Source organism: Monodelphis domestica, chromosome 1 (assembly GCF_027887165.1).
Source record: "Monodelphis domestica isolate mMonDom1 chromosome 1, mMonDom1.pri, whole genome shotgun sequence".
Classification (NCBI taxonomy): domain Eukaryota; kingdom Metazoa; phylum Chordata; class Mammalia; order Didelphimorphia; family Didelphidae; genus Monodelphis; species Monodelphis domestica.
In genome coordinates, this window is record NC_077227.1 from 466,861,805 (window position 1) to 466,889,596 (window position 27,792).

Here is a 27,792-nt window from a genome sequence, read left to right on the forward strand (position 1 = left end):
TTCAGTTGTTTTTTAACTTTTGTCAGAATTTAAAGAAGTACCCTTTTCTTTTAAGTACTTAGTTTACCACAAAAATAGTAGAAGTGATATTGGAGGCATTTACTTATAGCTAATCTTAATATGACACTTGATTCACACTAAATGATACTATATATGTATGTATTAATCTAAGGAAATTATGTTTGGTTTTTTAAATTGTCTCTTTTTTTTTTCAGGTTGGTTCAAAAAAGGAAGTTGCTGAATGTAAGGAGAAATTTGCCACCTCTAAGGACCCCACAGTCAGTCAAAGCTTCATGTTAGATAGAGTGTTCAATCCTGAAGGAAAATCTTTGCCCCCAATGAGAGGATTCAAGTATACCAGCTGGTCCCCAATGGGCTGTGATGCTAATGGGAGATGCCTGTTGTCAGCATTAACCATGGACAATCGCTTGACCATCCAGGCTAACCTCAACAGACTACAGTGGGTACAGCTGGTTGATTTAACTGAGATCTATGGAGAGCGTCTTTATGAGACCAGCTATAAGCTCACCAAAAATGAAGCCCCTGAAGGAGACCTGGGAGACTTTGCTGAGTTTCAGAGGAGGCACAGTATGCAGACACCAGTACGGATGGAGTGGTCAGGCATTTGCACCACCCAACAGGTCAAGCACAATAATGAATGCCATGATGTTGGTAGTGTTCTCCTGGCAGTCCTTTTTGAAAATGGAAACATTGCAGTGTGGCAGTTCCAGCTCCCATTTATTGGCAAGGAATCCATTTCTTCATGCAACACCATTGAATCTGGGATTACCTCTCCTAGTGTTTTGTTTTGGTGGGAATACGAACACAACAATAGAAAGATGAGTGGGCTTATTGTGGGTAGTGCATTTGGGCCTGTTAAAATTCTTCCTGTTAACCTCAAAGCAGTTAAGGGCTACTTCACATTAAGACAACCAGTTATTTTATGGAAAGAAATGGACCAGTTGCCAGTACACAGTATTAAATGTATTCCTCTTTATCATCCTTACCAGAAATGTAGTTGTAGCTTAGTGGTGGCTGCTAGGGGATCCTATGTATTTTGGTGTCTTCTTCTGATATCCAAAGCAGGTCTGAATGTCCATAATTCGCATGTCACAGGACTTCACACACTACCAATTGTTTCCATGACTGCAGACAAACAAAATGGTACAGTATACACATGCTCAAGTGATGGAAAGGTCAGGCAGTTGATACCCATTTTTACAGATGTTGCATTAAAGTTTGAGCACCAGCTGATTAAACTATCAGAAGTATTTGGCTCAGTGAGGACTCATGGGATATCAGTAAGCCCCTGTGGTGCATACCTGGCAGTCATTACAACTGAGGGTATGATCAATGGTCTCCACCCTGTTAACAAAAACTATCAGGTTCAATTTGTAACTCTCAAAACATTTGAAGAGGCAGCAGCTCAACTTCTGGAATCTTCAGTTCAAAACCTCTTTAAGCAAGTGGACTTATTAGATCTGGTACGCTGGAAAATTTTGAAAGACAAACATATCCCTCAGTTTTTACAAGAAGCCTTGGACAAAAAGATTGAAAGTTCTGGATCGACTTACTTTTGGCGTTTTAAACTTTTCCTTTTGCGAATTTTATACCAGTCAATGCAGAAAACCCCCTCAGAAGTCTTATGGAAGCCCACCCACGAGGACAACAAAATCTTAATATCCGATTCTCTTGGGCTGGGCCATACTGAGGAGGAACACCAGGAAGAAGGAACTTCTTTCAAACAAATAGGTAAGCCAGGTGGCCATGAGAGGAACAAAGAAAGAGATGCTGAAGATCTAGCTGACAGTTCACCCATCCAGTCTGGAGATGCAGGCCGTGAGCCAATGGAAGAAAAACTCCTTGAAATCCAAGGAAGAATTGAAGCTGTTGAAATGCATTTAACTAGGGAACATATGAAGAGGGTTTTGGGAGAAGTATACCTCCACACATGGATCACAGAGAACACTGGCATCCCCACTAGAGGACTCTGTGACTTCTTAATGTCTGATGAAGGCTATGATGACAGAACAGCTCGGGTAGGTGATAACTGATGACAGGACTGACATTATTTGAATAGACTTTATTTCCCTCCATGGGAAAGACATGTCCATAATGGGATTCTTAAAGCTCATCTTTTGCTTTATTAGTTCACAAAACATTCTTTTTAAGTTCTTTACATTGTAGTAGAAAAATGAATGCACAAGACTATGGATGGATGTAAAATAGATTCTTGAAATAAGGAATCTAGTGTCAGTATAATGCTTTTCTAGATAAATGTATAGATGCAAGGAAGCTGCATTTGGCAGGGTATGTGTTATGGGGTAGTTCTTACAGAGGTTTAAAAAAGTTATTTTGTCTTTCTCTTCCCTGTTTTACCCTTCTCATTTCCAAATGTTAGTTGCTATATTTTGTTTTGTTTCTTAATAGATTTGGGAGTACAGCTTTTCCTAATTTAGGGATCAGGACATGCAAAATATATAGGAAGTGTTACCTATATTCTTTTTTTCAAAAGACAGTAATAATACTAAATAAGTAGAATTTATATGACATTTAAAGGTTGCAAAGCACTTTACAAATATCCTATTTTTGTATCCACAACAACCATGATAGGATTAGTACTATAATTATTCCTATTTTACAGATGAGGAACCTAAGGTAGAAAAAAGATAATATTCAAAGCCCCGATGTCTATTGCTTTCTGCCCAAGTGACTTGCTGTCATTATTTAAGGTCTTTCTTCAGTATAAATTGGGAGGATCAAGTTCAAACATTGTTACCCCTCATGTAGTATAGGAGTGGTATTTAGTAACAGCTGATTTGTTGCTGCTTCTTTCCAGGGGGGGGGGGGGGGGGGTTGTAATCTCTTGACTTGAGTTATTGCTTAAGTATAATTCAGAATGCTTTTTAAGACATTCATTAGTCTGTCTTAAGTGTCTTTTCAAAGGTTGTTTTAAATATTTAATTTTACCATGTCACTACTAAGAAATACTCAGTGCAGTTATTTTATAGAACCCAACAATTACTTTAGTCACCATTAGATTAAAATGTAAAGTATTGTAGGTATTTTCACATGTTTGGCTTATGTTTTGTTACTGTTGTTGCTTGACCAACAACTAAAGGGAGCTAAGTGGCTCAGTTACTAGAGTAGGACCCAGAGTTAGGAAGATTCCTCTTCCTGAGTTCAAATCTGACTTACTAGCTGTGTGACCCTACGCAAACCACTTAACCCTGTTTGCCTCAGTCGCCTCATCTATAAAATGAGCAATAGAAGGAAATGGCAAACCATTCCATTATCTTTGCCAAGAAAACTCCAAATGGGATCACAGAGTTAGACACAACTGAAATTACTGGACAAGAGTTAAAAAAAAGTGTAATAAAGTCCTTTTTCTCCCTAGAATTTAAAGTATTTTATATTTACTAATTTAATACCCTTTTTAGGCTGAAATTTTATATTCTGCCATTATGTTCATATTAGTGTGGTATAGCTCTAGAGTTAAGAGACTTCACTCTCCCAAATAATTTACTGTTTGTCATCTCTTCACTTATAACCTTCCTTAATCTCAATCTATTCCTCTTAAAATGGAGGTAATAGCACCTATTGTGCCTACATTACAGGAATGTCACATGAATTAAATAATTCATATAAAGGTACTTTAGAAAAGCTACTAGTGGTACATATGTTCAAGGTCAATTGTTATTTGTTGATATTTTGAAGCATTTTAATTGGGGGGGGGGGGCATGGTTGTGGCAGCCCCCACAAAGCCATTACAAAAGTGAGAAGTTTCTGTAAAACATGCATCTTTCTTTGTTTCATAGAATTTAATGTGTAGAAGTATATTTAATAATTTTTTAAAAATCCCAACTACAGATAGATAGATAGATAGATAGATAGATAGATAGATAGATAGATAGATAGATAACTTAGAAATTAGTCTGGGTTATTCCTGGTGATTTGGTCTAATGTTGCTGTAATTTAAAAGTGCCAACAAAATACTGCTGCATGTCCAAGAAAGATATTTCAAAACAAAACAGAAAATTCTAAAACCTTGGGCAAATCACTTAGTCTCAGGTTCCTTATCCATGAAATGAGTTCATTAAATTAGGTGGCCTCTAAACATGTCTTTCCATTTCTGATTCCTATTCTCCAAACTTTGAATTTCCCCTTGTACTAAAACTCTAGTGGAATATAATGCAGTTCTGGTTGCTGCACCTCAAGAGACTGTAGAGTGATAGGATGAACAGGGATCATACTATGAGAATAAGCTAGAAGGAGTGGGATACTTCACACTGAGAGGAAATGTCATTGAAATTTGTAACATTATGAATAGCATGTGGATAAAAGTCAACCCGGACATTTTAATCAAGTTTATAAACTATAAGACAAGGGATGCCTTTTCTAGCTCCGTGAGGCAAGTTTAAGATAAATGAAAGGTCCACTTTAAACAATGAATAATAAACTCATAGAACTCATTGCTTGAATAGGTAGTAGAAGTTAAAATATATGTATATATTATATAATATTTTTATATAATACGTACACATAGACTCAAAAGAGTGTTTACTAGGTCATATATCTTTAACACTGATATTAGGGAAGGACAGCTTGGTCCTACAGCTCATCCCTTGAAATCTTTTTACCAACAGAATCCTAAGCTGTATTTACTATTGATCTGACCTAAAATGGCATCTCTTCCTTGAATGTTCTGATAAGTTATTGCAAGGTAAAGTTAAAATTTTAGACTCTTGATTGTTGTTTAACAGGACTGACATCCAACTCTAAGGCTCTAGCCTCCTCTTAGGAATAGGCATTTAGCTAATTTTTCATGGGAAAATGAGCTATACTTTCTAACAATACATTTTGCACATAAAAGGGATGATTCTCCTTGTTCAACTTCAAAAAACAATGATTGTGTTACATTTTTCAAAAACTGTAACAAAAGCTTCTCAGGTCCTCGTTCCAAAAAAAAAATATTTTAAAAGGAGGATGATATGTTTGCCTTGGTGAATTCAATCTGTGTTAGTAATGCACTACCATGAGTGATTTGTTTCATTCAGTTTACTTAAGTGTGATCAGAAGTGCAACTTCTTGCTTCTTTGGTACTATGGCTAACCAGTCGAGAATTGTAAGTCTGTCCACCTCTTTTATCACATTGGAATTAATTTTTTTTTCTTCATTTTAATGAGGTTTTTCCTTCTGAGGCATTCCTCTTACAGTAATGCCCCATTCACCTCTAATGCTGCCTCTGCTGTCTTTTTAGGTGCTCATCGGGCACATCTCAAAGAAGATGAACAAACAGACTTTCCCTGAGCACTGCAGCTTGTGTAAAGAAATTTTGCCTTTCACAGACCGTAAGCAAGCAGTTTGCTCCAATGGGCACATTTGGCTTCGGTAAGTGGCTTTAAGTCAACTCTGCCTTTGTGCTAAGCCAGTGTTTAGGACAGTGCTTGGCACATACTAGGTCCCTAATAAATGTTTATTGAAGGACATCTAGGTAGCCCAATGGATAGAACACCAGAAACTAGGTTCAAGTCTGTCCTCAGACATTTCCTGTGTGACCCCATGCAAGTCACTTAACCTCTATTGCCTAGCCCTTATCACTTACCTCTTCTGTCTTAGAATTACTAAGACAAAAGATAAGGATTTGCATAAATAAATAAAATGTTGATTGATTGATTGATTGTTCTCCTTTTGTACTGGCCAGAGCAAAACATCAGCCATTGATATATTCATGTATTGCCCACTAAAGGAGTATGTTGTTTATAGGTTTATGTGGGGGAGAGGCTATAATTACGGTAGAATTTAGCATTGACTTTTTCATCTATTCGTTAAGGAAGAAACAATTTAAAATAGAAATTTCAAATTCATACATAGTTTTCTTATTTGTTTAAGATTATTTTTGTTTGTCTTCTTAATAAGAGGGTTACCTCTCCCTGTGTTTTATAAGAGAGTAGAGGAGATGTAACATTGTATGGCTGTTTCTGTAGACAATGACTAGAGTTATTGAGTTGAGGTTATCCCCTGTGTAACATTAGTGACTGGCTTCTTTTGCAAACTGCTGTGGAAAGTGTAGGGATCAGATCCTTCACAGGACACTTCAATAGAATCTAATACAGAAAATTAAACTAAAAAAAAAAAGATTATTTTTATTTGTAACTGACTTGCTCTAAATGACTTTGAGTTTATCATTTTTCATAAGTTGTTTGATAGAAAATTAAACTTTTTGTGAATTTCACATTTTGAGCAAATAGTGATTAAAAAGGTGAGGCAAAATGTAATTTCTAAATATTAGTACTGGGCATTTGTGTTTTACTTTTAATTCTTCTCCCTCCAATCCTTTATTCACTATTAGAACAGTTTCCCTCCTTTTTTTCTGGGAAATATTCTCTGGATGATCTGGAATGACCTATTACACTGCACCATCCCATTGTATCCAATCTTTCTTCACCTAGAATCAATGGATCTTCTGTATGTTATGTCTTTTATGTGTGTTTTGTTATTTAAATGGATCTATATTGCACTTCACATTTCTTCCCCTCTTCTTTCCTTCTCCCTCTCCCTGTCCCTAGCTTATAAACATCTTCAAAAGGAGATCTTGACTATTAAAATCACAAATTCAATCATGTCTAGAATATGCATCTTTTACACTATATAAACTTTTTAAAAAGAGTCAAAGGATTCTATGGTCCAGTCATCTATACAGATTTTGAATTCCTTCCAGACTTAGCAGTGATACCTTAGAATTAATGTTGGAATCTGCAGTGAAGAGAGCTTCCATCCATCCATAGTTACCCCTCTTCATCATCATTTCTTTCTACTGCTGTTGCCTGAGCATAGCCCTCCAAAAACCTCTACCCCATTAATCTCATTCCCCCTGTACAGAAGCTTTTTCCTTTTTATATGCCAATCAGATGAGGTCAAGTCAAGTATTTTTTTATTGATATGGATGTCTAGATGCTTCTTTGAGCTTGTGATCATTTTTATTCTTTCACCGTGGTTCATATTTTTTCAAAATAATTAGCTGCCCATGGTGAACCTTCAACCAAATACTATTCTGCTCTAAGAATTTATTGGTTTAAATCTAACAAACTTTCTCTCCTGACAATATAGTGTCTTCTTTCAGGTGCTTTTTAACCTACCAGTCCTGCCAGAGTTTGATATACAGAAGGTGTTTGCTTCATGACAGCATTGCACGGCATCCAACTCCAGAAGGTGAGTGTCTTCCCTGGCTTGGAAGGATGGGATTAAGAATGCTGGCAAAATGCCCAATTGTCAGTATAACAACTAAGGTCAGGCTCAGAATCATTTTCTATTATGCAGGCAGAGATTGAAAGCAGGAGTGTTCTACTCTCTACATTGTTATTGTGTAGCCACGGCTCTAATTAAAAAACAGTAACTGGAGAATGCTGTGGGTAAGTATATATAACATTTAATATGTGAATCAAACACCTCTGTAGCAAACTATGGTGAGTGATGCTATATCCATAGACAGTGGATTCGCTTTAAAACACAAAAGAGTTAGGAGTTGGATTGTGTGTCTGTGTGTGTAAACCATTGTATTTCATTAATTTAAGAAGAAAAATTCAAATGAAATCCTTAATGATGTTCTTTGTATACAAAGATGGTAACTACCACTCTTCAGTAGGATAGTCATTTTGAATTGTTTTTCCAGCAGTTATGAATTTGTGCTAATCCATCCTTACTCTTTTTCTCATTCTCCTCCTTGATAAATACTATATCCTATTATGTCTAGTTGCTCCCATTTATGTAGGAAGAGAATACAATATTTTAAAATAGTAATTTCAGGGGTTTTTAATGTTTTTAAAAGTATTTGTTATTTCTTCTGCCCATTGTCTCTCCCATTTGAGCAATTTTTTTGAAAAAAATTAACAAATTTTTCATGACAACCATACATAGTCCAGCAAAATAAGTTCCCGTATTGATTATGTAGAAAAATTTGTCTTGTCCACATTTTAAGCCCATCACTGCTCTAGCAGGAGGTGAGTGACGTGTTTCATCATCATTCCTCAGGACTCTTAGCTCATCATTTCATTGATTAGAATTCTAAATCTTTCAAAGTTGTTTTTCTCTGTAATAATGCTGGCCATGTATAAAATTGCTCTCCAAATCTCACTTCACTCTGCATCTGTTCATGGGGATCTTCTGGTTTTCCTTTGAAACTGTCCATTTCATCATTCTTTATGGTACAATAATATTCTGCTACATTCATATGCCGTAATTTGGAACATTTTTTATGTGGTTGTCAATAACTTGAGTTTCTTCTTTTGAAAATTGCCTATTCTTTGATCAATTGGAAAGTAACTCTTAGTCTTATAAATTTAAATCCGTTCCAAACCCATTTTGCTCTGGACCTCAAAACTCCTGCCCCATTCTCAGCGTGATAGCCTAAGGAGAGTCATCCCCAGCAAAGCCAGCTTTGTACATGCCAGAGCCACTGTTGAAGACAAGAACATCAGTTTCTTCTTCCAGTTTTGTTTAGTCCGAAGCTGCACATCATTCAATCAGAGAAATTAGGATCTGGAAGGGAGGGGAGCAAAAAACTTCAATTTTATATGATCAAAATGATCTGTGTTATCTTCTGTGACCTCTATTGCTTGTTTAGACCTGAAGTCTTTCCCTAGTCGTTGATTTGAAAAGTATTTTCTTCCTTATTTTATAAAATTGCTGAAAGTGTTACTATTTATGTCTAAAGTCATGTATGCATTTGAGATTTTTTTGATATATGGAGCGAGATGCAGTAGTAGTAGATGCACAGTCTTTTGATTGACGGGTGGTTCCATTTAGCACATATTCATTAAATGCTTTGCCAGTGTTGGGGTGCAGTTTGTGACAAAAGAACAGAGGACTTTTTAACTAGCCCAGATGGATAACAGATATAAACCACTGACTTTGTTAATAGTCTTTATTAATCATCCCCAGATTCCTACTATTATACCCAACTTTTGGAGTCTTCTTTAGCAAAAGTAGAAACACAAGTCATCATAATCTCCTTCCCTGCTTTGAAGTGAACTGATCTAAATTTTACATTTAAGAAATAGGACTTTGTTGAACTGAGTATTTTTTTAACACTGACCACAGTGAAGGATTCAAAACCTTTTTGAGAATGATTATGGAGTTAGAAGAACTGAATAAAAAACGAATCATTTATTCAGAACCATTTATAAAGTAAGTGGAAAATCCTGCTGGTTGGGAAGAACGTGAATGATGGGTTAAAGGATTTGAGAAGAGAAGTGACCTGTCCAAGATCACATAAATGATTGGTGCCAATGCTTCAGACTCTCCTTTCTTCCTTTGTTTCTTTCTTTCTTTCCTGTATTTTGCTATGGTAATTATAAAATCCAAGTTTGATACCCCTTATTTTCCTTTTCACAGATCCTGACTGGATAAAGAGGTTATTGCAAGGCCCTTGTCCATTCTGCGACTCCCCCGTTTTCTAAATGACAGTCGTGGGAAGATCGAGAAGGCAATGATTCTGCTATAGAAAACTTTCTTTGCCTGGAAGGGGAAAAAAGCACAGAAGTTAATTTTGCCTGTATAAGAGGAGAGATGTTGTCCTTATTCCTATAAATAGGACATTGGAAACTCATATCTTAAGAGGCTCAGTTCTCTCTTATGTCTAGAAGTGGAGGTGCATCTTCTTTTTTATTTCTGGATGATGATTTGCTGAAGCGTTTCTGAGGTCACTAAAGTCCCTCTTACCTAATGGGCACTCTTATTTGGCATGTGTCTTTCGATGGAAAACAGCCTGGACAATAACCATCTCCCAACATTTTTGGAAGCCATATGGCTTCTTCTGACCAGCTTGGGAAACTTCTTTTTGGCCAAGTCAACCTGGCCCCTTTTCTTCGGCTAGAATAATCTTCTGGATCTGGAGAGGACCTCTGTCTTCCAGTGATTGGTTTTCTATAAGTCCTAGCACCCAGCATATCATCATGTTAAAGTAGCCCAAACTGTGTACAGTTTTTATTTTTTTCCAAGCAAGTGGCCTGCATGCCTATTGTAGCCCCTTCAAAGGAAACAGAAACTAGCCTTAAGTTCATGTTTCCTCTTAAAATAAACAAAACATCATCCTTTGCCTTTTGTGATAATACTGTTGAGACCAAAAGACTAAAATTGGTTTTGTTGTGCTAAATGAGGATCAGTTGGATGGGGCTATTACTGGTTAATACTCATATGTAATATTTTTCAATTATCTATTCCTTCCATATAATCAGATCACATTAGCCAACTCTTTAAAATATATAAAGATTCCAAGTATTCAGAATTCTCTCTTTCATCTGTTCTGGTTTTGAAGAAAATGTATTTAATTACTTATATTCTAGGCTTTTTGTTTTCTTTTGAAGAAAGGAAAGAAAACCACTATTATGCTACCATTATTTTTAGTATTTTAATTATGTGCATTTCTAAGCAAACTTTTAGAATCCAGGGGAGGGGTGTATAAAGACCGTCATAGAGAATTCCTTAAAAAAGGCAAGGCAACTAAGAAATGGGAACCCTTGTCTGGGTTGCACTTAGGTATATTCTGTCTTAATAGAACAGAGCAAGGTAACTTGTACCAGATGCAAAATTTCTATATTCTTCTATAAAACAGGGAAATAAGATAACTTGCCCTTGTTAAAACTAGAAATAAGCATTATGGAATTGTAATAGGCTTGGAGATGTGAATCTAATCACTGGCTCTGGACTTAGTCTATAATCCAGTTATCTTGTGGTGGCTCATACTTGTGTGGAAAGATGGATGGGAACAGTAAACATTTATTTCTTCAGTCAGATGCTGTTGGCAATATTGTTAGCTGTTTCCATTGTAAATACCATTTTTTCTTCTTACAGTTTGATCCATGGTAGACTGTCTAATTTTGGTAATTAGATTTAGTCCTATAAAATTGTTTCTAGCTATAAAGCACTACAGACTAATGTTCTATAACCATCTTGGCTAATTTGTGTCAGAGAACTTGAAGCATCCAAGGTGATATCTCCAGAGGCAAAAAGATCCCCATGATATACTTCTGCCCAGCAAACAAGATTTTGATTTTGATTCCTGGCCTTGATCTTGTGCTCGCTGAACTCTTCTCCTTGTCTCTGTCACATTGGGAGCAGTTCTAAGAATAATGCTTATCAAGACTTCAGGATCCCAAACAATGTGGTGACTCACCAAAGAGAAAATTGGGTAGCAGCAAAGTTCTTTAAAAATACTAACTTTGAAAAATAATAGTGTGGCTGAAGTTGTGTCTACAGTATTTTTTTTAACTTTACTATTGTAAGAATCATGTTATTAAGGGAATTGAGATAGGCTATGGCCAGAAATCCCTCGAGTCTTTGGGACAGTTTATTAGTAAGTGGCCAGTTCTTATATTATTAAGTGCCATTTAAAATTTCGACATTCAATTTTTATTTAAAATATCTCTTACCATCATGGTATTTAATGAACTATATATTTTTTTGAGAACAAGAAACCAATTTAAAAAGGGTCTTGAATTCCTTTGTGTGTGTCTCTTAGGAAGATATTGTGAGTAGGTTGGAGATACCTCAAACAAATTGACCAACATATGTGACTAGATCATAGCCATATAATTGTTCTTTAATGGAGCTTTATCTAATGAGAATCTTGCCTCATCTGGTAAGCTTCTCCCAAGTGAATGTTGAATTGTAGGAATGAAAGAAAAAGGTTTGAATGAATAGTCCACCCTCACTTAGCATCGTAACAGTCCCATGCTACTAAATATGTTATCTTCTGAGGGTCAGATTACTCCCACAGTATGCAGAAGAGACAAACTGGCATGGCTGCCATGTCTTTGTGGGGTTGCTTTCAAATTCTAAAATCAGTGAAACCTCTGAAAATGAACATCTGGGTGATTCCAAATGTTGATCTTGAATATTGATCATATATGTCAAATTGTTTACAGAGAATGGGAGAAGTTTACAGAATCTTAGTTCATAAAACAAACCTCTTCTATGTGGTTGTGTGAGAACTGGGCTCAAATATGACTGTCTAATAATTGTATTTCAGCACCGAAGAAGGTACTGGAGGTGATATCTGCCGCTTTGCATTTAAAGTGCACTAGCAAAGATGACACAAAACTAGACCTTTCAGTTGAAACACTGTTGCATTTTGGGAGTCTGATATCCACGTATGTATCACATTTTCTCTGCCTGGGGTTAATTTGTCCCTATTATCCTAGATAAGTAATTGATAGCTTGTTATGCTTGATATTCATTCTGAAATCCTCATGTGTCCACCATTCAGACTTCAAGCAAGCTCTACCTACTATTATATCTGCCAAAACTACCAATTATTTTTCATTGTCAGAAATTATTAGAACCATTGACGATGCTAGTGGTTGAATGTGACATTTTCTTCCTCTCCCCCTAAGTAGTTTATCAGAATGTTAATGTTGTAGCATGTGGGTTGGATATATTAGCAAACTTAACGGGTTAATTATGTTAAAACAATGTAAAGGGATAATGATTAAATATTAAATTGTATTCTATTATAACTGTAATAGCTTCAGATAAGACTATAGGGAGGATGACACTTGCTAGTGCTTGTTAAGAGACCTAAACTGAAATGATGGATTTGTAGAACATCTGCTCAGATTGTAGCAATGGTACTATCTGATGAATTGATGATTAATTCCTCCTCAGATGAACTAGCAGCACTTATTGATTTCCAAAGAAGCCACTTCCATCTTGACTGCTATTGATCCCCCTTCCAAAGAAGTCCTTATTTTTTTGGTTGTGAGGTCAATGTAACACACGATTCATTCAAAGCTAGCTAAACAAATTTAAAAATTTTTTTAAATGTTTTCATATTGCAAAAGGAGAATTTCAAAAATTAAATCATATCATAAAAGCCCTCCCCCCTTTTAAAAACTATAATTCAGTAGCTTTTCCTTTAGAAAATGATTATGGATTTAGATTGAGCCTCTCCTATTATAACAAAGGAGAAGAAGCTAAAGACAGAATGAAAATAGAAGATATGTAGTGGTTTATTATCAATCCCTAAATGAAGATTTTGTGCAGGGATAACCGACATAGAGTTCCTTTAGATGGTCAGTGATGCCTGGGACAGAGTTGGAAAAAATGAAGTTGCCTTTGTTAGAATAAAATAACACACATGAAAGAGAATGGAGGATTCTAAAGGATACATACATCTAAAGTGTAAGGCATAGGGACAAAGTTGGTTAGAATAGCCCATGGTGGGATAAATAAAATTGAGGTGATGAATCATAAGAACAGGAGCCTCTAGAGAGTTCATAGCTAATGAAGGCCAGGAAGAATATAAGAGGACATCTTAGGAAAGCTAGAGGGATGTCAACTGAATTGGCAAGGAAGATGTTTCCCCAAAATTAGCTCACCTTAACTAAAAGCCAAGTATTGGGGTGAAACTGGAATCTGAAACAAGCATGGGTAGGGCTGCAGTGGCAAGAGCTCTGGACTTGGAAGCAGTGATCTGGATTCTAACAATGTCTCTGTCCCTTCGTGCCCATGTGATCTCAGATAGATACCTCTCTGGGCTTCAGTTTCTTCATCTATAAAAGGATGGGATTGGATTAGATAACTTCCAAAGGCCCTTCCATCTATAAAAATATGAGCCCATGAAGCTTCTAATTTTCTTGTCAGAGTACTTGATGAATTATGCAACTGGGTTATACCTCAAGATAGGACATGCTGATTTTTCTTCTTCCCCATCACTTTATGACAACAAAGAATTACTGCACAGTTTTCAAGGGATATCTTCCATGTTAACAACTACAACTTAGGTCACATCTTGAAACTAATCTTGGATTGTACCTCCCACCTTCAAAAAGAGTGTGGTCCTTCCCTTTCCACCATGGCTTCAGAGCCTAAACTATACAAATAACCAATTAAATTTACTTTTTACAACTGGCCCGCTTTGAATTTTTAAAGGCACCAGCACCTCTCAGTGCTTGCATGGCTTCCTTAAATCAGCATAGATGTATCTTAGTGCCCTGCTTTCCTTGTTGAGCCTTGCCGAATATCCCAAGAATCTAATCATATCCTCTAAGAGGATACTGGATTAAGATATATAGTACAGCTAAATGACCTAACAGAAATTAATTGAATCCATTCACTATTAGATAGTAGTTGCACATTTAGAATATCAGTATACTCCAAACTTTCATGAGGCAGAACTGGCCTCTGTCATGAAGCTGAACAGTATTTTTTAGGTCATTGTGAATCACTTCAAGACTGATGGCATTACAGTTTCCATCTGCTTCTCTTCCCTCTCCTCACTCCCCCCATAATTTGTGAATTGTGAATGCCCTTAGAAAGTACGTAACACTACTACTTGAGGATAGAGTTTGGTGTTCTACATATATTAGAAGGAGATGAAAAACTATAAAGTGTCTCCATTCTGAGGAAGACTAAAGATTCTTTGAAGTATTCACTCTTTTTTGGGGGGGAACATATGCAGAGACAACAGTTTGGGCCCATTATGACCCTCTGGCAGCCATCTCTATTTTTTTCTTACATAATAGCTATTATTTATATGGAGCTTTAAGGTTTGCAAAGCTCTTTAAATACATAATCTCATTTGATTCCCAAAATAGCTTTGTGACATAAGTGCTATTATCCCCATTTTATAGATGAGGAAATTGAGGATCAGAGATTAAGTGACTTGTCTAGGGTCACATAGAGTTCCTGAGATAGAATTCAACCCAGGTCCAACTTTCTGTTCATTTTGCCATGCCTTAAAATAACATGTTCTTGGAAAGTTTTGTGTAAATTTAATTTTTATAAATAAAAAAAATTTAAGTTTTGTAAGGGAATCGGACATGTAAAAGAGTCCTGTGATCAATCCTTTTTATAAGAAGAGTGCTATTACTTGCTTTCTGTTTTAAATTCAGGTTTTTGGTTTTTTTTGTCTTGGGTTTTCATCAAGTATTCAGGGATACTTTGACATTTTAGTCCAGAGGAAGGCCTGCTGACTTTGGTGATGCATTGGGACAATTCTTGCCTTTCAGGAAAGAGCCTTTCATTTAATTTTCTGACAGTGTAAAAAATATCAAGTATGAGCCTTCAATTACAAGTTTTTGTGGTAACTTCCTGAGGGCTGAGAGCTCATCATATTATTTGGGCAGAGTTGGGAGAAAGGAGAGATCAGTCAGTTGCTTCATGAACCCACTCAGATTTTCAGTGTCCCAGTTTCTTTGTAAATGGAGATGTTCCTATCTGTTCACCTCCCAGGTTTGTTGTGAAAATAAAGATCAAATCAATAAACTATATAAAGGCTGTGAAATTATGAAGCGTTATATAGATGTACGGTATTAATATAATTTTAGTGCTAGAAGAGAAATGCATTTTTAAAAGTTAGAGTAGTGAGAAACCTTAGAGGTCATTTTGTTCAATGGCCCCTTCATTTTAAAGAAAAGGAAGCAGTGGGCCAGCTCTAAACAACTGAGATAGGAGCATGCTGCTGGCTTCCATTTAAGATTTGGTGGCAAGTTTGTCAAAAACAAAGCAAGAGCTAGTTGGGTTGAGAATTAAGTTTTGAGACCAAGTTTGAATCATAGGTTGATTTTAAGAGACAAAATAGCTCATTTAACTGTGTTTGAATCCTACCATTCCCATTCCAAACTTTCTAAAGTAAAAATGTTCTAGAGTTTGCACCTTAACAGAGCAGCTAACTATAGCTGAAGCTCTGCAGTTTCATACCTTACCCATCTTAATAAAGATTTGCTGTGTGTGTGCTCCAGAGTATAGGTGGGAGCTGGGGGTGGGTGGTACATTAATTAGTAAAGGGAAAGTGGAACTGGTGAATGTTTTTTATATTGATTTATAAGGTGCTTATAAATAGTGCCAGATAAAGAGTTCAACACCCCCAAAATGCCTTCAGTCACTGGATTTGACACTGGAAGACCTTTGTTCAAATCTCAGCTCTGCTTCTGACTGGGTAATCCCACGAAAGCAGTTTCCCCTCTATAAATTTATTTCCTAATCTGTAAAACAAGCCGGTTGTACTAAACAACCTCTAAGATCCTTTGGTCCCATAAACCTTATTTGGAATCATGAAGAATGTTCCCAGAATTGTTCGACTTTAGTGTTTGGCACAAATGTTCTTTCACATGTAAGAAAGGAAGATACCAAATCCTTGAAGATAAGACAATTTAGAAAAACTGGGCTATTTGTATATAGAGCTATATAGTGGATTTTTCATTGAAATCAACCTGTATTCAACTAATCTTCAACCATGTACTCAGCTTTGAATTGTGCAAAGAATCTATCAATATTTTTACACTGATTTTCAAGCAGATGGAAAGTTCATCAGAAATCTTAGGGGTGTAGAAAGAAAAAGTTTCTGCATCCTTAGGGTTGAGTTTAAATATTATTTTTCTGAGTAATAGGATCTGGGGAAAAGAAGAATGACACTTCCTAGACTTTATTATTGATAAAAAAATGTATAATCCTTTACTAAGAATATTATCACCTAACATTTAGAATATCCTTTATCCATAAAAAAAACTCAGAGCTGCTTTAGTCTTTTAATTGTATGAATATATGTAAATAATGTGGATTACTAGATTGTAAAATCCTTGAGGATAGGGAACCCCTTCATTTTTTTTAATCCCCTAAGCACTTAACAAAGTGCCTTGCACGTAGTAGGCATTCATTAAATATTTGTTGAATGAATGAATGAGTTGTGTTACCGTTAAGATAAAGCATAGTTCACTTTGTTTCAGTGCTTTCAACACTATGACTGGAAGAGGACTAAAAACCTCACATTTCAAATGGCAGAGCCTGACATTTGATAAAGATGTAGATTGGGCTATATTCATTCCTGAAAAAATGCCATGATACATGAGCGTCCTGGGCTGTTTAATGCTTAGAGTGGAGTTTTCTTAGGCAGAGTTTGAAGTTGGGGAGATTGTGGAGGAAATAAATACACACGGCACTTTTTGTTGTTTTCCTTAAAGCAGGCCCCACAAGAGAATCAGAACTTAATTTTGTTCATTACAACCCAAGCAAAGGATAATAAAACTTTCATATCTTATGCCTTAGATATTCAGGCGTTTCTTTGCCAGGCTGATTATAGGGCTATTTGATGTGTTCATTTTTCCATCTTGGATTCGCTTCCATTTCCTATATGATTCTGGTATTGGAGTCAAAGTTGCTGTGAATATTTGGTGCTGTACATAATGGCAGTTTTGTAAACGTGATGCAATCTCTCATGTTGTGTTTTGTATACAGAGCCAGTAGTATTGTTATCCTGCCCTCTTTTTTATTCAAAATAAATAAATAACCAAATTCTTTGTATTTTGTATGTGTTTTTATGGGATTCATGTGTCTTGGGGTGCTGATGCTTTTAACCTACCTAACCTTTAGTGCCATGAGAGTGGCTAAACAATAACCATGAGTATCATTGCCAGTCCTAAAACATGTTGGAGAGGGAAAGAGACAGCAAGGGAAAATAAAGAGGTACATCTATTAGGGAACCACCATCAACTTCCTTAAGTTTAACTTAAATTCATCAATATCCTGGATTTCCTGTCTCAGGAAGTTAGGAAGAATTTAAAAAGAACATTTGAATCTTGCCATGACCACTAGATGCTAAAATCATTTCCGTGGTGATAAAGTTGCACTCAGAAGACCACCTATGGCCCTTTTAAGGGGTACTTTGTATTATTTGTAAGGACACTATAGGACATGGGTACATGTTTGTAGAGAAGCACCATTGGCCATGGAGAAGGCATTGTTTCACCCAGAATTTCTGCAAATAATTTACTTTTCTAACATATAGAAACTGACTGCCTCTGTCATCAGATCTTGTAGATGTGTGCAAACCATTTTATTTAAGCCAGTTTCATTTTTTATCAAGGCAGGAATCTATCTCTGAATTCATCGTTTTTCAAGGAAGGAACAGCATAGTCTGTCACAGTAGCTAGCACTCTGAACCCTTTTCAGCTTCTTTCTCTAATTTGATTGCCCTCCTTCTGTGTACGTCCCTCTCTTTCTCTCTGTCTCTCTCTATCAAGTAAGGGGTAGAAGAAAACAGGAATATGTGATGAGATTGGTCTACAGATCCTGCCCTTCCACTTGAGGAGCTCTTCAGAAGAGCAAAGTTGTGTTACAAATAAATCTCTAGACATGAAATAAATAATTATTGTCAAAATAAACAGGGAGCTTGAAATAACTGAAAAACTTCTGCCTATAAAATTCAGATAAAAATAAAGTCTACTGAATGTTCATGTAAAATGGCAGTACACAGGCCAAGAGCATGTTGATATTAGCCTAATTACATTCAGCTGGATATCTACATACTTAAAAGAAAATAAGAAAAGATCATACTATTTGGTTGGCATGAAGTGGGCTGAAAAAGTTAAAATGATAAAGGTGAAATATTACATATTCATATATATGTATAAATATTTTTAAATAAACTTAAAGGTAATGGTAATTTATAAGCTCTGGATAAAAATCTCCAGCACTGGATAGAGCTACATGTGGCTCAGTGGGACATGTCACTTTCCATAGATTTCAACAGCCTGGACTCCCTCCTGTGTTTAATCACTGGCAAAAGACAATTTTGAAAGAAAAAGAAGGAAAAGTTTAGCTCTGAATGTCTCTCTTAAGCAGTCAAAAGAGAAAGTACACCTGCCAATTGCCGGCGTCCATCTCATCACACACAGTAAATGAGATGCTACCTTGTCCCTGGAGGATGAGGGACAGTAAGTGGTGGGTAGCAATTCCCACCACCACCATTTTTTATTTTTAAGTTAAAAACAAGCAAAAGTCCTAAGAAGAAATGAAGAAAATGGGAAGAAAGGATAGCATGAGGCAGGCCAGAGAAATGCATGTTACCCACTAGCCCTTTTACCTGAAATTGAGAAATGGCTCTCTAGTTATCAGATCATGGCTCATGCAGCCTAGAACTAATTGTTATACAGTGGCACCAAAGGCTATGGTTCTCTGTGATATTAATCTCAAAATGTTAGGGCATAGGTTACAAAACCTAATATGCCTTAGTAATCATAAACTACATTTAACCAGTTTGTAATCACAAATAGATAACCCAATTAAATGGAGGCTTAATATTCTGGGTAGCAGTGACTCCCCAAATGCCCTATAATAATTCACATCTACAGTGCTTTCATCACAAATACTTTATGAGGCAGATCATACAAGCATTCTGCAGATGAGTAAGATGAGGCTTAGTGAGGTTAAAAGATAGGGCCCCAATCATATAGTGTCAAATTTGGGATTCAAACCTAGGTCTAATTCCACTACACCATATGGTCTAATGGCCTGGATGCATTCTCTAGGTCAAGAGTTCTTAATCTGGAATCCACTGATAGCATAAAATTCAGGGGGTCCATGAATTTGGATGGGAATGAAAATTCAAATTGCTCATTTGCATTTCAGTGATTTAAAAACTTTATTGTGGATGTGGGGCTAAGATGGAAGATTAGAGGCAATCACCCAACTGAACTCTCCCACTATTCTCCAAACAACTTTAAAATAACTCCTCAAATCAAATTGTGGAGTGGTAGAGCCAACAAAAGGTCAGAATGAGACATTTTTCTAACCTAAGACAACTTAGGAGTTCAGCAGGAAAGGTCTGTAAAATTGGGATAGGAGTTGGCCCAGCACAGGTGTTAAATTTAATTGTGGTTGGACTCTGAATATATTAAATTGGTGGTCACCAGGGATTTAATTTCTAAATCCCAAAATAAATTATTCAAGTAAATGGAATTTATGGTAGTTTATTTACAACAGAGGGAAGATATTAAGGAAGTGAGAAAAAGGGAAAGAGGGAGAGAGAGCTCTGACTTTCTTAGATCCAGGTAGAAATTTTAAAGCCCTAATCAAGGAAAGGAGTCTCAAGACGATGGGCCTTTCTCAGAGGTTCACACCTCCAGAAAGGGAGGGAAACTAAGTCAGCTTTTCACTCACCATGGTGACTGTCTAAAAAGAAAGCAGAGTGAGGTCTCCTGCACAAGTTCCTCCAGGGTTGAGTTCCATGGCTAAGCCTGTGTCTGTCTTCTAGTCTCTCCTCTGAGTGACTCTTCTTCACTTCAAGCTTGAGAGACTGATCCTCCAGTCCAACTCTGAGTCAGAGTTCTTTGATCTGTATCTTGTGTGCCTCTATTTCCTCTATTTAAGGATCTTTTTCTCTTGTGTTACCTCCCCTAAATTTCACATCTACCAATCACAGTGACACCCTCTCCAGGACTGCCCACTCAATATATGAAATGGATGTTCACACCTCTTTTGGTTAGATTATACCTTTTTTGGTTATATCACACCTTTTGTAATTAGTTCGCACCTTTAGTAGTTAGGCACCTTTAGTGGTTAGTTACTTTTTTGTAGATTAAAATGGATATATCTACTTCAAATACTGAGTTAACACTTTTTGGGGATTAAAATCTAAAAATAGACTGGGGATTATAATTCAATTTTCCCAATAAAGGAAGAGCTAAGTACCTTCATTGTTATAATCAGGGAGAGCTAAATCCAATCTTCTCACAGGCTAGCAGCCCAGAGTTGATAAGGGGATTGACAACAGATTATAGGGACCCCTTTGTTGGTACTGGGTGCAGCTAGTGCTGAACAGCAACTACTGCCCATGAATAATTCAAGGGTGGAGAGGAACACTAGCACTTGTGGCTACAGGAGAGCAGGGAACCTGGCCATAGTTCCATGGTCAAAAGGATCACTAACACTGTAGGGGAGCAAGGACCAGAGCACAGACTAAAAGAGCATTGCCCACTCCTGGGATCACACCACCCTATAAGCACCAAAAACTTGCAGATCTCCAGAACTAGCTCTGAAAACAGAAAAATGAGAAAGCCTAAAGTTTGGGACAGTGCCTCCTTACACACAGGTGAGCAGAACTCAATTTTAACATAAAGTTTAACAAGAAATAGGCTGAAAAAAAACCCCAAGCCCCCCCCCAAAAAAAAATTGACCATGGTGGTAGGGGAGACCAAGGTATAAACTCAGAAGATAATAATGTGGAGATAGTTACAAGCAAAGCATCAAAGAAAAATGCTAATTGGACCTAAGCTAAACAAGTACTGGAAGGTTCAAGAAAGTTAACAAACAGTTTAAAAAATTGGGAAAAGAATGAGAGGAATATAAGAAAATTATGATTAATTATGAAGCAATGGGGAAATATTCTAAATTAATTAAATAAACATAATTTTTAAAAGTCATATTAAGAAGGGGGGCAGCTGGGTAGCTCAAAAAAAAAAGACATTCAAACACAAGACTCAGGAGAAGCTAAAATGGTAAAAATGAAAGATAAATAATAAGGGATTCAATAAAGTTAAACTGTTTACATTCCTATATGGGAATATAATATATGTAACTCATTATTAAGGAAGTTAGGAGAAGTCTACATAGACAGAGGGCACAAATATGAGTGAATTATGTTGGAATGATCTCTGAAAAGTTAGATATGTTGAGGGAAAGGGATGCATGATGAGGAAGGTAGAATGGGGAAATTTTTTTCACATTAAAGAGGCCCATAAGAACTTTTATAGTGGAGGGGAAAATGGGAGTGTCAGCAATGCTTGAATTTCACTCTTTTTGTAATTGATTTAAAGAGGGAAGAATACACACACACACACACACACACACACACACACACACACACACACATCATTTGGTAGAAATCTATCTTACCCAAAGGGAATTAGAAAGAGAAGAGAATAAGAGAAATGAGAAGGGGATGATAAAAGGGAGGTCACTGGTCAGAAGCTATAAGAGATACTCTTGGAAACAGATACACAGTTAAAGAGCTGAAGCAAAATATATGCTTCAGTTGAGGAAAAAAAAATTAGAGGTGGCAATCAGAATTTCAGACAAAGCAAAACCAAAAATAGATGTAATTAAAAGAGATAAGCAGGAAAACTATATTTTGCTAAAAAGTACCTTAGACAATAAATTAAATTAAAAATTTTAAGACAAATTTCTCTGAAAAATCCTCAACTATATAGTGAACTGAGTCAAACTTATAAAAATTTATAAGAGCCATTCCCCAATTGATAAATGGTTAAAAGATATGAATAGGTAGTTTTCAGAAGAAGAAATTAGAGCTATATATAGATGTATGAAAAATGTTCTACATTGTTATTGATTAGAGAACCGCGAATTAAGACAAATCTGAGTACCTTCTCACACATATCAGAAATGACAAAGGCTGGAGGAGATGAGAGGAAATAGGCAGACTAAAAAACTTGATAGAGCTATGAACTGGTTCAATCCCTTAACCACTTGGAACTATGCCCAAAGAGTTATAAAATTCTGCATACCTTTTGACCTATTGATACTACTCAAAAGTCAGAACATCATCCCATGATGTCTTCGTTCCTATTTGAAAACAAAGGACAAACAATCACCACCACTATTACCAGGTCTGTATGCCTAAGAAATCAAAGGAAAAGGAAAGGACAAAAATGTACAAAAATATTTTTGGCAGCAATTTTTGAGCTGGCAAATAATGGAAAACAAGGGGATGCTCAACAATTGGGGAATGGCTGAATAAGTTGTGGTAAATTCCTGTGATGGGAAGTGGTTTCAGAAAAAAAACGTGACAACACCTATATGATGCTAAGTGAAAAGAACCAGGACATCATTGTGTGCAGTAATAGCAATGTTGTGATGATAACCAACTGTGAAAGACTAGGCTACTCTGATCAACATAATGATCCAAGACAATTTTGCTTGTCTTCCCAGTGGATTGGGGAGGAGTGGGAGGTAGAAAATTTGGAATTCAAGTTTTTAAAAAAGAATATTAACTATATAATTTGGGGAAGGAAATAACTTCTGAGGAAAGTTGCAAAAGCAGTCCATGCCACAAAACAATGTAAGAACTCCTGCTCTAGGTGATCTGACTTTTAACCCTATCCAATTTGGTTCAGTGCATGTGATGCCAGATTTGGAATCAGAGGACCAACCCTTTGAATCTGGGCTCAGAAGGTGTTTTGGAAGGTAAAGGAAAAAAGAATCAGCCTAAACTCTGAGAGAGCTTGGAAAAGATGCCTCACCTGAACTAGGTTACTAAGCTTCCCCAGTAGTGTATCAAGGACTCTCACTGCCAAACCCGTACAATAGCTGCCACCACTCCAAGTTGCCAAGACACTCAGCACACTGCCGCCAGAGCCACCTGTCTGTGAAAAGAGCCCTGAGAGAGGAAGTGAGTGAAATATATAGACCATTTTTACATCACTTTCCTGCATCTCACATGTACCAATGTTAGCTTAAGCTTGACTTAGGACAGCTCAGGGATCTGTCAGTTGTTTCTGATTTGTCATTTGCTAGCACATGTCTGTCATAGGCCGTCCTCCTAAATACTTAATCCTTAAGTAGGGGTGTAGACATTCCTGTTTTGTTAGACTAAGCAGGGTGGAGTAAATCTAAAGTTCGCAAGTAATGGTGGAAAAAAGGAGGGGAAGCATGAAATTTTTATCTCTGATGAGATCCTAGTATCTGCTTATAAGATGACTAGCTCATGAGGCAGGTATGTGGAACAATGGATAGAGTGCTGGGCAGAGTCAGGAAGACCAGAATCCTCAATTTCCTCAACTTTAAAATAGGGATAATCACAGCACTTATCTCCCAAGGTGGCTGTGAAGATTAAATGAGATAACATATGTAAAACACTTTTGCAAACCTTAGAATACTGAATAAGTTGCTTGATTGTTATTATGAAAGAAATTGGCAAACAGATTTTTCAAGAGATAGCAAGTTGCTCTGGATTTTTCTGCCCTGTGGATAATCAAATCAGTTATGTGGAGAATTAAGCCTATACATTCAGGCTAAATAACTAAGGTTAGGAGGCCTGAAATTTGCCTCCATCTTCTACTCTTGTGTTGAAATCTTATTTGTTTCCCTTGACTTGGAGCTAGAACTTTAAACTTTCAAAACTTGGGATGTGTTTCCCAAGGTCTCCCAGAGAGACTGCAGGATAGCCTCTGAAACCAAGAGTGCCACTTGAGATGAAAGTAGAAAAAACGACTATCAGTTAGACAATTACCTTGATATGAATTCAGATTTTTTTCCCTTGATCTTTTTGGAAACATCAAAGCCAAAACCTACCAAGAAGTTAGCCCCAGAGAGGGAGTCTGCACAGAGTGGGGGTGAGTCAAACTCCCCGCACATCATTTCACTACTTGCCACTCAGCTGATCTCTTATGTGGTAAAGGACTCTGACAAGGATTCTTAAGTTTTTGGATCCATCAGATAACGTGAAGAAAACAATGACATGTCCTTTCCCCCAAGTCTCTTCTCATTTCCAGATTAAACATCTCTAAGATCTCACCAATCAGATCATTGAAGTTGCATTCCTCAGAGTGGAGCCAGAGAACTTGAAACCAGTGTTCCCCTATGGGATGAGCCTCATATAGGACTATGCCTTAGGGGTCTCTCATTTACCTACATACCTTGCCCCCAAATCTACTGATAGTAACATTTCTATACTGAGAAGCCCCTTCCTTACTGTGAAAATGGGATTAGCTCTCCCCTGCCCATTTTTAGATTTAACCACCTGAAGCGCACACACCCCACTTACACTTGAGTAGGGGAGGTCTGTGACCCACATGTGTGATAGTGGGTAACAAACAGGAATTGACTGACTGCTAAGAAAAGCTTTTGCTGTAATTGGTACACATAAAATGGAAGGAAGTCACAGGAAGTGACGAAAAGGAATGATCTTTAAAAATGCCAAGAACTTCCTGTGAATCTTGAAGGAGCTCCAGCTTGGGATCCCAGGCTGCTCTTGGAATTTTCCCTTAGAACTACTACTGTGGGGCGAGTGAAAACGGCTGACTCCTTTCCTGGATTTTATGAAAGGACTAGCTCAGGAGAGGCCTCCCCTCTTGAGAGAGGCTCCCTGAATCCCAAAGTCCTCTGCTCAAGTTTGAGATGCCTCCTGCTAAGGACTAATTAGCCCTGCCTGGCTTGAGCCAGGGGTCCTAGCAAAATACTTAGTGCATAGGTTCGATATCTTACCCTGTCCTCTTTGATTTTCTTACTTTCACTCTTTCTATATTTTATAAATATTTTTTTTAAAAATCATTTTGGAATTGATTGAATTCCTGGTGACTCTATTCTTTAATAATCCAGTCCAACCTTTTATATTAACCCCTTTCGTTCTGGCCCTTTCATTACCAAAAACAAACAAACCTGTGAAGTAGTAACTGTGTCATCACTCTAATGAACAAGTACATCAGAGTGGTTGTGGTTGTGCTTCAGTGACCTTTGTTTTTCCCTGCCTGGGAAGATGGTGGTGATGGTGGACCACATCCAGGTAATTATACTAGTGCTGGTGATTGTTAAATCTTATGAGGGGAAAAAAATACCCATTAAGCTTAAAGAAGAGGCAAGCCCACATTTTCAGTGCTAATAGAATCACTTAGCCTCAGTATTTGGAAGGATTTCAGAGACCTTCTAATCCAACCAATACTTGATGAAGAATCTCTTCTAAATATTTTTGATAGGTGGTCCTCCAGCTTCTCCCACAGACTATGGTGTATGAATTGGGAGGGAGGGGCAGAAAGAAATGGAGGAATCATTAAACCAGTACTTCCTAAAGAATCTCATTTTCCCAAGTGTTTCTTGTTAAGAAGTTTCTCCTTAGATCAAGCCTCAATCTGCCTCTACAAATCTGCCCATTGATCCTAATTCTGCCTTGAAGAAATCAAATCAAACAAATATAATCCTCCTTCTGGATGATCTCCTTTAAAATATTTAAAGATTAAAATATTCTACTCTGACTCCCATCTTCTCCTTTCTAGACTCAACATCCCTAGGTCATAGGTTTAAAGCTGGCCAGCATCTTAGAGAATTTCCAGTCTAATCCCATTTTATAGATAAGGAAACTGAGGCCCAGGGATGTTAAGAGACTTTTCTAAGGTCCAATTCCAAATCCAGTGCTTTTGCCTCTTCTACCATCAATAAGTTCCCATATAACCTGGTCTCCAATCTCTTTTCTATCCTGGCCACCCTCTTCTCAAAGCTCCATGGAAGAGATGAGACTTGAGCTGCTCTTCAGAGTGTGAGAAGTATTTTTGGTGGAGAGTAAGGGTATGAGGAAGCTATTTTTGATTGAGAATATGGCACATCATGGCACAAATCAATTTTTGAGTTGAAAGGGTTAGAAAGGTGGCTGAATTAACTAGAGAAGGGACTCTCTGTTCATCATTAATAGAAAACAATTTTGTATTAGGGCAGCTAGGTGGCACAGGGGATAAAGTGCCAGGCTTGGATTCAGAAGGATTCATCCTCCTTGAGTTCAAATTCAGTCTTAGACACTTACTAACTGTGTAACTCTGGATAAGTCACTTAACTCTGTTGGTCCCAATTTCCTCAGCTGTAAAATGAGTGGGAGAAAGAAATGGCAAATCAATCCCATATCTTTGCCAAGAAAACTCCAAATGGGGTCCCCAAAAATTAGATACAAACAAAAAAATGAACCAATATTAAAAAAAAAACTTTGGATAGATAAGGCAGAACTAATTCTGTTATACAGTATTAGAAACTATTGTTCTAAGATTAAAGGATATTGAGCACCTACAACATGCCAAGTGCTGTGCTAGATGCTAGAGAGATGAGGTAGAAAGTAAAAAAAAAAGTCCTCACTGACCTAAAGGAGTTTGTTTTTTTAAAAAGAGGGAGATGAACAACCTGCAGGGATCTAGGAGAAAAAAACACTATCCACAAGCAGTGGACAAATTGTGGGAGTAAAAACACCGAGGAAAAGCAACTGCTTGACTACAGGGGTTGAGGGGACATGAATGAAGAGAGACTCCAAATGAACACTCTAGTGCAAATACCAACAACATGGAAATGGGTTCGAATCAAGAACACATGTGAAACCCAGTGGAATCGTGTGTCGGCTATGGAGGGGGGGGAGGAAAAGAAATGATCTTTGTCTCCAATGAATAATGTTTGGAAATGGCCAAATAAAATATTGTTTAAAAAAAAGAGGGAGATCATATGTGTACGTGAGCACATGCCTGCATAGGTATGTATGCACATATGTTTATATATATAAAACACATATGCATTTCTATTGACATGGAGGTGATTCTGGGCTCTTCCAGCCATGCCATTGATGCACAAGCTCTGGCAGGTTCTGCCATGCTGGAAAACCTTACAAATTGCCCCAGGAACAAACTGTTTTCCAAAGACCAGACTACCTAATCACAGAGTTATATAACCAGTAAACTGGCCAACCTATGAAACAAGTAAAATTTAACCTGGTCCTTGATCTTGAGGGTCCCTCCCCTGTGTTTCACCATCCCAAGGAAGGGGGAAGAGGATGCTCAAATTCACGGTTTCTAGATTGTCAACAAACTTTTCCTTTTCAAACATGACAACTTTGGGGAAGACATGACACACAAGAGGGGGAGACAGGGAGACGTTGCCATCTGCATCGAGTTCCTGAACTGATGAGTTCACAAACATTTGAGTACAAAATATATACCAAATAAAGATTTCTGGGGAAGGGGGAGGCACTGGCAAGAGCTAGAGGGATTAGAAAAGGACTTTATTAGAAGTCTGAGCTGAGAGTCCAAGGAAAGCCGAGGTGAGGAGATAACATCCTTCAAGCATAGGGGGAAAGCACAGAAATGGGAAAGAGCATGTTACCTGTAAGGAACAGCCAGACCATTAGCTTGGCCAAATTATAGAGTGCACAAAGGTTGGAGCCTTATAATAGAGCTAAGTTGTGATGTTTTTTTCCTTCCTTTCCCCTTCTTTTCTTTGTAAGCGGTAAAACCCTTAAATAATATAGTGTATCAGTTC

The 27,792-nt window shown here is 37.2% G+C and overlaps 1 protein-coding gene across 1 annotated transcript in view; it reads left to right on the plus strand.

Moving 5' to 3' along the window:
* Positions 1-17,289, plus strand: part of GTF3C4 (general transcription factor IIIC subunit 4) — a 34,113-nt gene extending 16,824 nt beyond the window's left edge. Inside the window, exons 2-5 of the mRNA XM_007475200.3 lie at positions 216-2,039; positions 5,261-5,391; positions 7,124-7,212; positions 9,394-17,289. Of these exons, the coding sequence (XP_007475262.3) occupies positions 216-2,039; positions 5,261-5,391; positions 7,124-7,212; positions 9,394-9,458 (2,109 nt within the window). The 3' untranslated portion in view covers positions 9,459-17,289. The remainder of the gene's footprint in view (positions 1-215; positions 2,040-5,260; positions 5,392-7,123; positions 7,213-9,393) is intronic.
* Positions 17,290-27,792: the final 10,503 nt, after the last annotated feature.